Source organism: Hibiscus syriacus, unplaced genomic scaffold (genome assembly GCF_006381635.1).
Source record: "Hibiscus syriacus cultivar Baekdansim isolate YM2019G1 unplaced genomic scaffold, ASM638163v2 tig00110584_pilon, whole genome shotgun sequence".
NCBI classification, from domain to species: domain Eukaryota; kingdom Viridiplantae; phylum Streptophyta; class Magnoliopsida; order Malvales; family Malvaceae; genus Hibiscus; species Hibiscus syriacus.
In genome coordinates this window covers 2483230-2497159 of record NW_024062792.1, presented here as the reverse complement: position 1 = coordinate 2497159, position 13930 = coordinate 2483230, and the positions used below count along the sequence as shown (strand labels likewise).

General features: G+C 37.0%; 1 protein-coding gene and 1 pseudogene across 1 annotated transcript; both read right to left on the bottom strand.

The window, feature by feature from the left end:
- Window positions 1-996: 996 nt before the first annotated feature.
- On the bottom strand, window positions 997-2223 carry LOC120133680. Its single transcript, XM_039150215.1, has 2 exons — window positions 1897-2223; window positions 997-1230 (listed from the first exon to the last, which is right to left on the bottom strand). Exons 1-2 carry the CDS (start codon window positions 2221-2223, stop codon window positions 997-999), a joined length of 561 nt encoding a protein of 186 aa, XP_039006146.1.
- A 1758-nt stretch (window positions 2224-3981) lies between these two features.
- LOC120133679 lies at window positions 3982-8081 on the bottom strand (annotated as a pseudogene).
- Between the last annotated feature and the right edge of the window lie 5849 nt (window positions 8082-13930).

Sequence of the window (13930 nt, the reverse complement as noted above, 5' to 3'; positions counted from 1 at the left end):
AATCTACCTTTTATAGCTACATTTCTCCTAAGAATAATATTGCTAATCATCTTAAAAGCATTGCGATCCTATAATGTAATGAGACCTCCTGAAGCGCCTTCTGCAGGCGCAAAAACCAACTCGCTACTAACTCTACCTTTAAGCTTTTGCTCAACAGAAACATAAATCTCATCCACTTTTGATTACTATAAGAACACTATACTTGGCTTATTAGACTCTAAAACCCGACTGATTGTTCTTAATTTAATAATTTTCCCCAACCCTCTAACATTCTAGCTTAATACAGAGAAACCCAAATCCATAATAGTTCATTAACACAAAAGAGAGAGTTTCTACATTGCTCAGACCCAATTCAATGCTTACCTGAGAGCTCATTCAACTCCAATCGTTGAATCACAACCTCTCTCGACGCTAAGAAGACTACGCCCAATGCCTCACCAACACTAAACGTTGCCACCACTTCGTTTTAATGCCCCGAACGATCAATTGAGTTCACCCCCGCAGCAAATCCTCGATCAACCACACCCCTTCTGTCATTTTGTAACATATATTGCCTTCTCATACTCTTGTTCTTTCTTTTTAATGCGTTGTTTTTCATAACACTTCTATTCTCCACCAAAATCGCCCCCTGACCAGCTCTTGAAAAAAATAACATTTTCTTGTGATTTGGGAATTTCCTGGTTAGGCGTCAGGGATTGAGAATTATCCCATACGCGAGAATTAGCTACATAGCCCTCATCCACTACTATAATTGAAGACACCTCTTCAATGGGAATATCCAATAATCTTGAGTTGTTGGATGAAGACTGGGTCAGCCATAATTGATCAACATCTCTATTTATTTACATAAGCCCAACACTTACATCAATAGATTAGTTCTTAATCCCAACGTTAGAATAAATTGGGACATCGTGCAAATTCTCTTCTTCAGCAGTACTCATTTCCACCTCAATATCCACGTGCCCCATACTAGCTGCAACCGATCCGTTATCATTGTCACTCCTCTGACAGAGCGAAGCATGCGTAGCTGCCCCATAACATTTCTGCCTCGGGACCAACTCCATCAACATATTCTTCTTTGATCAATGTAAACTCACCCGCTTCCTCAGCATCTGAGCACCACGCGCTGCCACCAGCCATCGAGCCATCTATGAACACTCGAATTTCTTCCTGAACTTCTGTTGAGATTTTTATGGAGTATAATCTTCCATTGAAGACAATGGATACTTTCTATGGAATGTCTGAAACGTACTGAACTTCCATCAAAATCTTTTCTACATCAAAGCTTATCCGATTACAAATATCTTCATCAATCCGTAATACTTTGCCCTACAGGCTTCCCAAATCCATGAAGAAATTCTTAATCCACATTGCTAGAGGAACATCCGTCAAATGAATCCAGACTTTAATTATGACTTTATTCTCATAACCCTCCAACATTTCCAGCTCGTTGAACCAACGATGAACCCATGCCTCTTTATTAGACCAACACCCCTGTCGATCAGATTCATTTTTGAATTGAATGACTACCAGTAACTCATTCCAAATACTAACCTTCACATCATACCCTTCTACACTGAATGATGTTTGAATAATATCTTCATTGTACATCTTTTTTTATTTTCCCCACCAGACAAGTATTTCTCCACTATACCTCCTTCTCCTTAATGAAAATAATCATGTTTTTCTCACCATTTTTAGGTTCTGGTCTTGAATCTTTACCTTCTTCAATCATAACATGAATCACGTTATCCAGTCCAGATGACATAGAATGTTGAATATTATCAACATATTCTACTGCCCTTCCTTTAATAGTATGCAACCCTCTAAGTACTTCCTTAAACGACTTGGAATCCCTTAACGATGGCTTCTACACTTTTTTTTTAAAAGATCTACCTTCCTCAGCCCTCTTGACTTTGCTGCTCCCTTGTTATCATGAAATACTCTGATCTTAAAACCATCCATGATCCTACCATCAGCCCTACGGACCGCTGTGTCTGCTTCAGATTTACTTCTGAACCTAACAAAAGCAAAGGTAGAACCGACTGTTTCTCTCCTTCTACTTCTATACGCTATGAAAACGTCAGTCACAACTCCATACGCCTGAAACGTCTCCTTGAGGGTTTCAGAGTGAATCCTTTTACTCACATTGTTGACAAACACAGTATGCCATTTCGAGACTCGATCATGCCACTCCACTGCTGAAGCTCTTCTCTTCTCCATCTCCAATAACATAATCAATTAGCATATATTATCAACAAATTATATATAGGGTATTTGTCTTATCAATAATTTAAACTCTAAATAAATACCAACTTACATACTAATAAAGAAAAGAATTTTGGCCAAGTAAATTCGACATCATTAACCTTCACATCCCACTGGAGCAAACAATATACGCATGCATGTAATAATGAGGTAAATCTTGAAATTATTAATAATTAACAAGATTTTATGTAAAAATTTGAAATAATAAAGGATGATTTGGAAAAACCCAAACAAATTATGCAAGAAATTTGAAGAGTTTTATGTAACAATGGAGAAAAGAAAACATACCTAAAAGATGATAAAGTACAGAGAATGGTCAAAGATGCTAGAAATCTGGAACAATGGAAGATGTTTTTACCTTCGTTACTGGTCGTGGATAGAAAAAAGTTGATGTAGGTGCCGGTTAGAAAGAAGATAAAGTACGGCTATTTTTCACACAAAGAATAGCTGGAGAGAATGGTAGTGTTTTACCGAGAATAAAACGATAAAACACTTTGCTGAGTTTGTAAAAAAAAAAAAAAAAACTTTGACTGGGAAAATAAATGCGTTGACTAAAGCGTTGACTTGTACCAAATACTGTAAAATGCGAAAATAAACTAATGAACATTTTACTGCAATAAAAAACAACCTTAGATATGATAAATAAATTCTATTAATAATTTAAAGACATTAGCGTTAGGGTTACTGAAATAAAAGCATTCTTTAATCAATAGTGTAGTTTAAAGCTAAAAAAATAAGCAAATATTAGTGGATGACACTATCCTTCAGAAATTATTTAAAAATAATTAAGTCTAATTTGTATGCAATTCTTGTATTCTTCAAATTATTAATTTAGTATTTATTAATTTAGTCTCTCTAATTATTTGGTTTATAAATTAATTATTGTTGAGGAATACGTAGAATGACGGCTGACTAGTAGAGCAGAGAAATTTGTCCGAGATTGATGGTTTATCTCTTTTAATTTGAATAGAGAGTCATTAATCGATTATAATTTATCTTAAAAATCTTTCTTTAATATGACTATGAGAAAGGGAGTAAACTTATAGAAAGAGTCTTCTTTTCTCCTAGGAAAGCTACCATATGTATTTTAAATATCTAAGAGCTACATTAAGAGTGTAAATCTCTTACAAATTGACAAGGGAATAACACTTATCCCCTCTTCTAATTATGGAAGTGTCACACAATGACGCGATTTGAAATTTATCACTGTTTGCTTGGTGACCTTTACCTTAGTGAGGAATTATTTTCCTTGGATAATGTCGATTAGAGTGAAAGAGTTGGCTTAATACATTAGAAAGTCTCTCTGTAATTAGTAATAACTGAACATTTCTTCTTTTTAATTTTCTTTGAATAATAGAAAATATTACCATCTTTTTTAAAAAATGTAATATTTCTTTATTTTAATCAAAGAAAAAAAATATCTCAACACATTTGAAACTTCATCTCTTCAAAACTTGACTTCTTAGAATAAACTGCCATTGAATGTATAGGTATAGCATATATATATTGGCCAAGCATGCATGCATATATGTGCTCATCATGGTGACTTCTGAGAACACTTTCCTTCGTTTTATTGCTATAATCATTTGTAAATACTAATTACACTGTACAGTCATTCCTATAGAGAAGAAAATCTAACCTGTGACGATAATATATGCATATTTCAAACCAACATTCAACTATGTTTTGGGCGCAGTAAAGTGTGAAGCATGCCTATTCCGGGTTAATAGGGGCCTCGTCAATGACCCGAATAGGAGTAGGTGGGATTGAGTCCCACCATTCTTTCATCCGCCGATCTCGATCTCGATCTTCTTGGTTGTTTCCGATATACTTCCCTACCGGTGATGTCGTGACCATGGCATGAAACACAACAGCTATTATGATATACTTTAAGGGAATCAGAGCAAACAACATCGCCAATCCGGTCATTGTGAGCATCACCGTATTTGCATGCTGAAATGGATAATATATTAGAAGTACTTTTATGCAACCAAAGATTTCTCCAAAAGAAGAAAAAAAAAAAAGAAGTCTCACCAGAAATCTTGGGGAGGAATGCATTTACTTTTGCTTAATCTTAAAGTTCTCACACTAAAAGAATATGTAATTGCATGAATACCTTGTGAGCCCTCGAAACCAGAACTGAATGCAATTTCAGTATCGTCACATTCGCCTCCTTTATCGTCTCCCGAAGGGTAAAAAATCTGTATTGAGAAGAAACTATATTTTCTCTCATACTTGCACTAGGGTCGGAGCCAGTGTACACAACTATCTCCTTTTGTTTATCTTTAAGCCTTTCTTGTCTTGCTCGTGCCAGGTTTTTAAATAGAGGTTCGCGACCGCAATAGCGCCAGCAAAAATAGCGGTAGCGCCTGCTATGGCCGCAATTGCGGTAAATGCGATATGACCAAAAACACTGTGACCGCGATCAGAATCCCTGCTTGCCATATTCGCTACCACCAGAAGCAAGCCAAAACATATCGCCTTGCAAATCCATTCCCAACAATAACAACATCATGCCTAGTTTCTTTACTATCCTTTGGCTTTGAATTTGCATCAAGATTATGAATTTTTTTTTACATATACTAGGTGGAAAAGAGAAAGCAAGATCGACACTGACTTACTTGTATACTAACAGTGCAACTATGGCAAATGCCAGAAGAGAAGTTACTGGTTTTTCCCATGAAAAGATGTCTCGAAACCAAGGGAACATACTTCTAAGTGGCTTTAGTAGCTCCTACATATGCCAAAAGAATAATTGCAACCCATAAGTTCAAGTTCTTAATCACCATGAAAAGTTCGTTTGGCTCATCGAAAGCAAAGCTACAAGGTCCCGGATCATGATATGATATGTACCCTGTTACCATGATTCAGAGTGTGCATGTTATTCTCACCCTGCAAACGGAATGATGGACATTCGAGTGGAAAGAGTGAGTAATTACCATAAGAAAGATAGCACTTTCACTGATCCCTTCCTCTTTCGGCCCCTCGACCGTGGCTCTAGCTTTGGCAACTCCTCTTCCTTCCTTCCTCGCTTGATTAATGGCAGTCTCGAGTGAAATCTTATCATCATCATCTTTTCCAACTGCAATAGTTTTACTCACCTCACTCACTCTTTTCGCTTCAATTCTTGATATGATGTGCTCTGGAAGGTTCAGTTTCCTCAATATCAAGCTTGCACTACATGGTTGCACACTATCTACCTCCTTTAGACTCTGAGCAAGCTGTTCGAGTACATAATCCCCTTTAGGTAACTCTTCATACAAAGCAAAAATCAAGAAACTTGTTGGATTTGGTGGACAAATTCTTAGCATTTCTCTTGCTGCATGAAGCCTTATTATGCTCAAAATGGTCCTTGCATGCATCTCCCATGCTTGTATGGGACATTCCATCTCAAAATCTGATAAAAATTTGTGCATTAGCAGAATCTCTCTCGTAAGTGCTAGCCAATGGTCGTGCCTTGTGGAGCTTGTAATCTCGGGAAACACCAGCAGAACTCCTTCTGGCCTAGAAAAACTCAAAAGCTGAAGTCAGAAGTAACTAGTTCTTCACATTTGTCAGTACAAGGTAAAACATTACTTTGAAATTTCGGTAGTACCATTTAGCTAGACCAAGAATAACTTACAAGTCACGGGACTCGTAGACTATGGCTTTGTCGAAAAGTGGAGCACCCCACGGGCCTAGTGCAACTGGTTTAACACTGATGAATCTTCCTCGAAAGATCAATCTTCAGTGCATCTTCATAGTTTATCGCCTCAGAAGCCTCAAAGTAGAGAGCGTAATTAGTCAGTGTAAACCTACCTAGAAAAGTGCCGTTCATAGTGAGTAATTACAAGGTAACAATCACTTAAATTGTAATAAGATGAAACATTTATTTGATAGAAAAAGAAACAGAAAACTAACCAGGCCAACTTGTGCCTCCTATATGGCGAACTACTCTTTGTGAGCTAGCTGTTCCCTCAACATGTAATATGAATTCACCATCAGCCAACTCTACACCCTTCGGTTTCGCTTGTTTCTGCAAATGCTTCATGCAACTGTTGATCGACAGTTTGCATATTAGGGATATTAAACACTTGCAGTATTGCAGTTAAAACGACTGAAATTAATTGTTCAATTCTACCACTGCCAGTATTTTGTTATACTTTTTAACAGAGTTGTGATAATTAGCAGGGTTTTAAAAAACGGTCTGCGACAGCGATTTCGGCCGCGATATAGCGGTTTCGCCGTTGTCCGAGTTACCCGCGACGGCCGCAATAGCGTCCGCGATGGCCGCAATCACGGTAAATCCGAAATAACCGAAAACGCGACCGCGATTTGAAACCCTGATAATTAGTTTAAGTCTCACCGATAGTGTTGGTTTATTACTATATGATAATTGATGTTTATGCAGATAAGATAAAATTAAAACTAAATGAAAGCAAACTGACAACCGAAAGTGCCATCTATGACAATAATATAATCAAGTTAATCCCGCAATGATAAGTCCTTAGAAAGCAGCATTTCTTTCGAGTAGAGTTTGGATTGCATACTTGTGAATTTCTTTTAGGAACCTATCATATGCAGGGAAAAAGAGGCGATTTCCGGTTGGTGCGATAAGCGGTTCAAACGTGAATCTCCCATTAGTGATATCAGCAGCTAATGGAACTAATGAACTCGACCACACAAAAGCATCTCCTTCGACACTCGGATCATGATTAACCTACCAAGAAAAGTGCACAAATCAACTGTCTAACAATGACAAAACACTCTTGATAAACATAACACAAGCAACAGTTTATCCAATCGATTCTTGGTGAACAAATTAAAGCAATTGAATGATGGGAAGTAAATTTTCTTACCAGGAGTGACATCTGGGTCTGAATAGAAAGGAGAGATATCATCTTGTTCCGTCGGTTCTTTTACTCGTATAGCTCGATCTTCTTTCCCCTTCCCAGAGTACTCCTGCTAACTCAACATAATTATATCAAAACTATGCTTGTGGGTAAAGTTACCAACAGATAAATTTGATCAACTTTAAAGCAAATATTACAATGAACATGAAAAAACCATAATTTCACAACAAATTTCTTCCAAAATGGATTATTCAGGCAAAAAGATTGCAACTAAAAATTGAAGAAAATTCCAATTTAGACTATGATTGAGAGGTTAATATATGCCCACCAATTGTGGCTCTTCGTTGACAGCTCTAGGTTTCTCCCAAGCAAGCATCATATCATATGTAAACCGGCTATATGATCCATTGCTTATCTTTTCTTTCATATCTTGACAAATTAATCAGGGCCTTTAAGCTGCAAAATTCCACTAATTTCTTCGAATAATCGCCTGCTTCAGGTTTCCATTTAGCTTCAAATTCTTTTACCAAATGATCCACTGAAGAACCAAGTTCCCTGTGCAAATTTAGATTATTGAAAGCTCTTTGATTATGCTGTACATGCAACTTGTTTGAGCAAGCAAATAAATATAGGGAAAAAAATGATAAAATGCATACAACACACACATATATAAACACACTTGTTCATATCCAGCGCATAGTATTAAATTGTGGCCGCATTGTAAAATTTTTCAAGGTAACCACCAGAATACCACAAACCATAGCATAATATAATTACTTTTAAAAAATAAATTACGTTACATTACAACCACGACCGCAATTTAGAATATAACACTATCAAAAAGATCAAACTGACAGTGTGATAACACTACGAACAACACAGATATCATATAAGAAAAAAGTGTGTATATATAGATTTATATTACTCTGCTGTTCGTTGAAGAACATGGTTGGCAATAGAAGAAAGATGCTTCCTCTCCATCATCATGTTGTTCGACTTCTTCAATCTCTTGCTATTTTTGCTTTGATCAATGAAGAAAAATAGCTTTTTGAATCTTCGATTTTTCGAAGGAAATGAAGGCGGCAAAAGACCCGAAGGGGTGGGTTCTCCTATGCCTGACACGTTGGGCTGGCCATGCAAACACCTGTTCTCCTTACGTGCCTATATCTCATTCTTTTTTTTCAATTCTTCGTTCTTCTACGTAGGCTTTTATTCACGTATGTTATCGTAAACATAAAGTTGGTGGATATCGTAATTTCGAAATATATCGTTATCATTATATAATAGTCATTGATGTAGTTCTATACAGTTGTTTAAGTAATTATTATTAATAATAAGTATTGGAAAAAATAAATTATAAAGATAATTCCATAAAATATTAATTTTTTTTAATAATAAATAAAAAATAAATTTTAAGAATATACTCTTAATAATAATTATTGAAAAAAAGATTAAACCTTTAATAAAATAATTGAAAAAATAGATTCACAATAATAAATAAATATTAAAAAATAAATTTTAAAAATATACCCCTAATAGAAAATAACTGAAAAAAATAGACCTATAGTAACAAGTATTGAAAAAATTAAAGATATAAAATATTTTTTTATAAATATAGTGCATCATAAAAATTATGGATATTGGGCAGGTGTCCCTTCTGCCCAAGCCCAAATATGACCCTGTCGTTAGAGGATGATAAGGGATTTTTGGCACAATAGGGTCAAAACTTTAATTATTTAGCCCAATAGGGAATATTGATGTTTAATTAGGGATCTACGACATTTGTGATAATGAACCTGGAACTCGACATCTCGAGGTGGAGAGTTTTGTTGAAAATAAATTTTTAATGGTCCTAGGTACGTGGCCTCATGTGGGCCAATATTTTATTATTTCCAACTGAACTCGTCACTTCTACTTGATGAGTCTAGTTAAAAATTAAAATTTTTAACCTTTATTGAATAATTTGAAACTTAAAAAAACCCTTAAAATTGTCACCTCAACGTGATGAATTTGGTGAGAATTTTGAGAAAAGTATCCATTGTGCAACGAACATCTTTTGAGATTAAAAAATAAACCGTTGAAACTCGTCACGTTGAGGTGATAAGTTTCATCAGATTTATTTTGAAAAAATTGTGTAAAAAAAATAAATAAATAATTAAATAAAAAATTAAATAAATAAGTTTATTACAAATTAATACAATGGATAATAAATTTTTTGTATATTTTCTAAGTTCTTGATGATGTCAAGGAGTCGTCGAATGATAATGGCGCCAGGCTTGTCGAGTATGTCGGGGTCGTTCGCATTGATCGTCTTCGTCTTCATCTTCGTTTGCATTTTGAAGAGGAGATGTACTAAACATCACTCCACTTTGAGATGCACCTTCGAAATATGGTGATGAACTTATGGTATTTAACGCCATGATTGTTGATAACTCCGTAAAAAGATCACATTTTGGGACCTTTTCACTTAAGTTATTGAATGTCTAAGAGCCCATTTAGGACCATATAGATGCATTTAGGAGCATATAATTGCATGTGGTGGAATTCTGTTTATCGCGGCATTTTATTTTGTAAATAGTGCTGCTTTATTGGGAAGGTGTTTGTTTAGTGATGTGCAGGAATTGAGAGCAAGGAAAAGAGAAAGGGAAATGTCGTGACATAAGGAGACTGCTAAGCAGAATGAAAATGTCGAGTTGGATTGGCATTTCGAGAGAGAACAAAATGAAAGAAGATATTTTTGGGGCCAACTGTCCCTACTTTCTCGTGATCTCTGACCAAAAGTGAGAAATTCACCTCGAGGATCTGCCTAGAGGGATCAGCGCTGCTACAACCGATTAGCTGGACCACGCTGCCCTACTGCTGATCTTTTCTGTTCTTGAGCTTTTACAGCAGGATCATGCCGAGTACTCAGCCAACAACCTAGGCTGGATCAATGCCAACCGCCCATCTGGACCACTGCCAGCTCTGCCTGATCCTCACTTGAATTAAACATGGTTTAGGGTACCCTAGAAATTTCAATACCAAGTTCTAGGGTTAATCTTCCCCTATAAATAGAGGATGAAGCCACAATGAAAAAGACTTTGGTTCCATGTCGTTTTGAGCTTAAAAGTCAGAGGGAAAAAGTCTCTTATTTCTCCGTCAATCCTATTTGTCGTGGCATTTCTCCATTGACAAGCTAGAGGGAGTGGTGTTCTAGGCGTTCGAGAGGTGTTAGTTCGCTGGGGGCAGTTCCTGGTGGTCGAGGGAAGCTCTGGCAGTGCATGTCGAAGGCTTTTCCTCCTTCCCTTTGCTCTTTGCTTCCATATTTTATCATTTGGGTTGTAAGGAATGGATTAACTTGCTTTGTGTTTGTTTATTTCGAACCCCACCATGAACTAATTCTATTTGGTGGGAGTTCATTTTGGATATTTATGTTTTACTTTAATGAATGATTATTTTTCTATGCTATAATCTGTTTTGTTTATGAAGCTTAGTGCCTTAAGGTTGTAGGAGCTACGAGAGTAGCCATTCCTTAGGAGATTACTTAGGGTTTGAGAGAATATCTAGGTAGCACATCCTTAGTGTTCGAGAGAAACTAAGAAGGAACCACATAGGCAAGGGGTTCTAAACAGTAACTAGGCCTAATCCACCTTAGATATAAGGCTAGGATTTCATTCGACTAAAAGGAGTTGTGCATGAACGATAGGTTAGATGTTAATGATGCCGCAAAAAGGTATTGCTGAGACATATCCTGTTATCTGGACCAATAAGATCACTGCAGGGGCTGACGCCAATCGGTTTTGCCAAGACATCTTTAATCTGTCGAGTCCCTTACTAGAGATGGCATAGGGCACCCTAGTAGACTCTGTTAGGAAGGTAAGGCATAGAAGTAAGACCATTCAGAAAAGTAGACTCAGGTTTTCCTTAGTGACTCCTATCACTCATTCCTATAGTAGCTTGTCGTGTGAGAAAGACAAAGTCCTAGAATTAAATCCAACATTTACATTTTATTTTTCCGTTGCATTTCCATTTGTTTGCACTCAACATAGTTTAATTTGCCAAGACATTTTCATCCACTTTACCACAGTATATCCATCAACTACCATATTACCACCATTTTATTTCTACAATATCTACTTCATTTTGCCACAATATTATCATTTGTACATACCATCACTAACTTTACTTAGGTGACAGAGTAAAGTGCTTTGACCGAACCTATTAAATTTCCTCCAATCCCTGAGGAGACGATACTCACTTATCACTGTATTACTTGTTCGATTGTGTATAATTGCACATATTTCTGCACCCATATATAATACTCATACAGAGCAGACAAGTTTTTGGAGTCGTTACCGGGGATTCACAACTGGAAGTTAATTTGTTTTGTCATAGCATTTTAATTTTACATGTTTATTTTTCTTTTATATATAGTTTTACTTTTTATTTTTCTTATCTTTTTCAGGTTTTTCTTAGTGTATGACCAGAGGACACTCTCACGACCACTAGAACTTGAGATCGAGAGGCTTTTTAAGAGAAGAAGACGTGCTCAACGTGCAAATATGTATCAAATCGGAAATAAAGGCATTGATAATGAGGAAGATCAGGATGCCGAAGCAATTCCAAATGCTGGGAATGCAGGCAGACCTTGTGCTATTCGTGATCACTTAAACCCTATATTGAATGACTTAAATCTTGAAATTGTGGCACTAGAAATTTAAGCAACCCACTTCGAGCTCAAACCTGTCATGTTTAATATGCTGAATTCTATAAGGTAATTTAAGGGCATGCCAAATGAAGATGCCAGGCAACATATTCATAACTTCTTGGAGGTATACGATTCTTTTCGTCAACAAGGAGTGCACGAAGATTCTTGAAGTTAAAGTTATTTCCATATTCTCTGTGTGACCGAGCAAGGGCTTGGTTGAGTGGCATTCCATCGGGTTCAATGGAGTCATGGACTGATCTGTGCAAAAAACATTTGATGCGGTATATTCCTCCGAACATGAACACCCAACTGAGGAATGACATCACCTCTTTTCGTCAAACTGATGATGAATCAATGTATGAATGTTGGGATCGATACAAAGGATTGCTTCGCAAATGTTTGAATCATGGTTTTCAAGATTGGACGCAAGTGGTGATGTTCTATAATGGAGTTAATGGGACATTACTTGACAAATCACCAGTAGAGGCATTTGACATTTTGGATAGGATTGCCACCAACGATTACCAATTTCCCTCTACAAGGTTTGGACTTGGCCGAAAATCATATAGAGCTTTTGAGCTAGATTTTAAGGATACGGTGTCTGCCCAACTTGCTACTATCACCAATATGTTGAAGAATTTGCAAAGGTCAAGTGAGATGAGAGAAGTAAAGGCAGCCAATTCAACATGTTTATTATGCCACAACAATCACAATGAGAGTGACTGCCCGACCAATCAGGAATCCATCAATTATGTAGGTAACTTCAATTGATGTAACAACAACCCCTATTCTAACACATATAATCCTAAATGGCGTCAACATCCAAACTTTTCATGGGGAAATCAAGGAACCATCAATGGTCATCAACCAGTTCGGAAGCAGAATTTCAATGACTCCCAAGGTTTTCAAACGAATCTGCCATGGCATAATTCTCACAAGGGAGGACCATCTTCATCTAACACCAGTTCTTTGGAAGCTACAATGCAAGAGTTCATAGAAACAATAAAGACAATACTACAAGATCATGTGACCTCCATAAAAAATCAAGGAGCCCTGCTTCAGAGCCACAGTTCGTCGCTGAGGGCATTGGAGAGTCAGGTTGGTTAAATTGCCGCATCATTACAAGAATAACGACCATGACATTTGCCGAGTGACATTAAAGTCACAAAACCTCATGGAAAAGAACAATGCAGTGTACTAACTCTACGGAGTGGTACACAAATTAATATAGAAGACAAGTTTGGGGGAATATTGAAGGTTGATTCACCCCCTGTGACCGTTCAAGCTGAGCAAGAAGTGCTGGAAGAAGCACCAGTAGAAAAGGAAACATAAGTGACTTAATGGGCAAACAAATATGCCATAGCAAATTCTATTCACACCCCGTCAGTACAAGAAGTCAAACCCCCACATCTTTTCCCGTAAAGACTGAAGAAGCACAACGAGGATATTCAATTCAAGAAGTTTGTTGACATTCTGAGTCAACTTTAAATCAATGTTCCTTTTCTGGAGGCTATGGAACAAATGCCTACATATGCTAAATTCCTCCAAGAAATTGTTACCAAGAAAAGAAAGGTTGGGCAGTACGAGACAATTGCCATGGCAAAAGAATTTTTCTCTACTTTAAGCAAGCTGCCACATAAGAGATATGATCCAGGCAGTTTTATCATCCCATGTTCGATAGGAGACAAATTTGTTGGGAATGCGCTATGTGAACTTGATGCCTAAGTCGATTTTTGTAAAGCTTGGGATAGGAAATGCGAGACCTACCTCTGTCATCTTGCAATTAGATGATCGTTCACATGTTTGTCCCGAAGGGCGAATCGAAGATGTCATTGTACGGGTTGACAAATTCATTTTTCCAGTCGATTTTCTGATTCTGGACTGTGAGGTCGATGCCTTAACACCCATAATTCTGGGGAGACCTTTCCTAGCTACCAGTTGTATTCTTATCGACTGCGAGAAGTGTGAGCTGACCATAAGAGTGGCCGACCAATGTGTCACTGTAAATGTCTTCCGATCTCTCAAATATATGGATGATTCTGAAGAATACCAGAGCATTTTAGAAGTGGATACAATAATCACAAGAGAAGCATATCAATTTCACCATGACAATTTCCTTCAGCTGGAACCTGATGAGAGGCTA

Excerpts from the sequence above, each read along its gene's own strand:
- LOC120133680 (XM_039150215.1), bottom strand. The coding sequence starts at position 2,223 with ATGGAGAAGAGAAGAGCTTCAGCAGTGGAGTGGCATGATCGAGTCTCG. Across the intron at positions 1,231-1,896 it reads AGTCAAGAGGGCTGAGGAAG|AAAGTATCCATTGTCTTCAA; the intron begins GTAGATCTTTTA and ends GACATTCCATAG.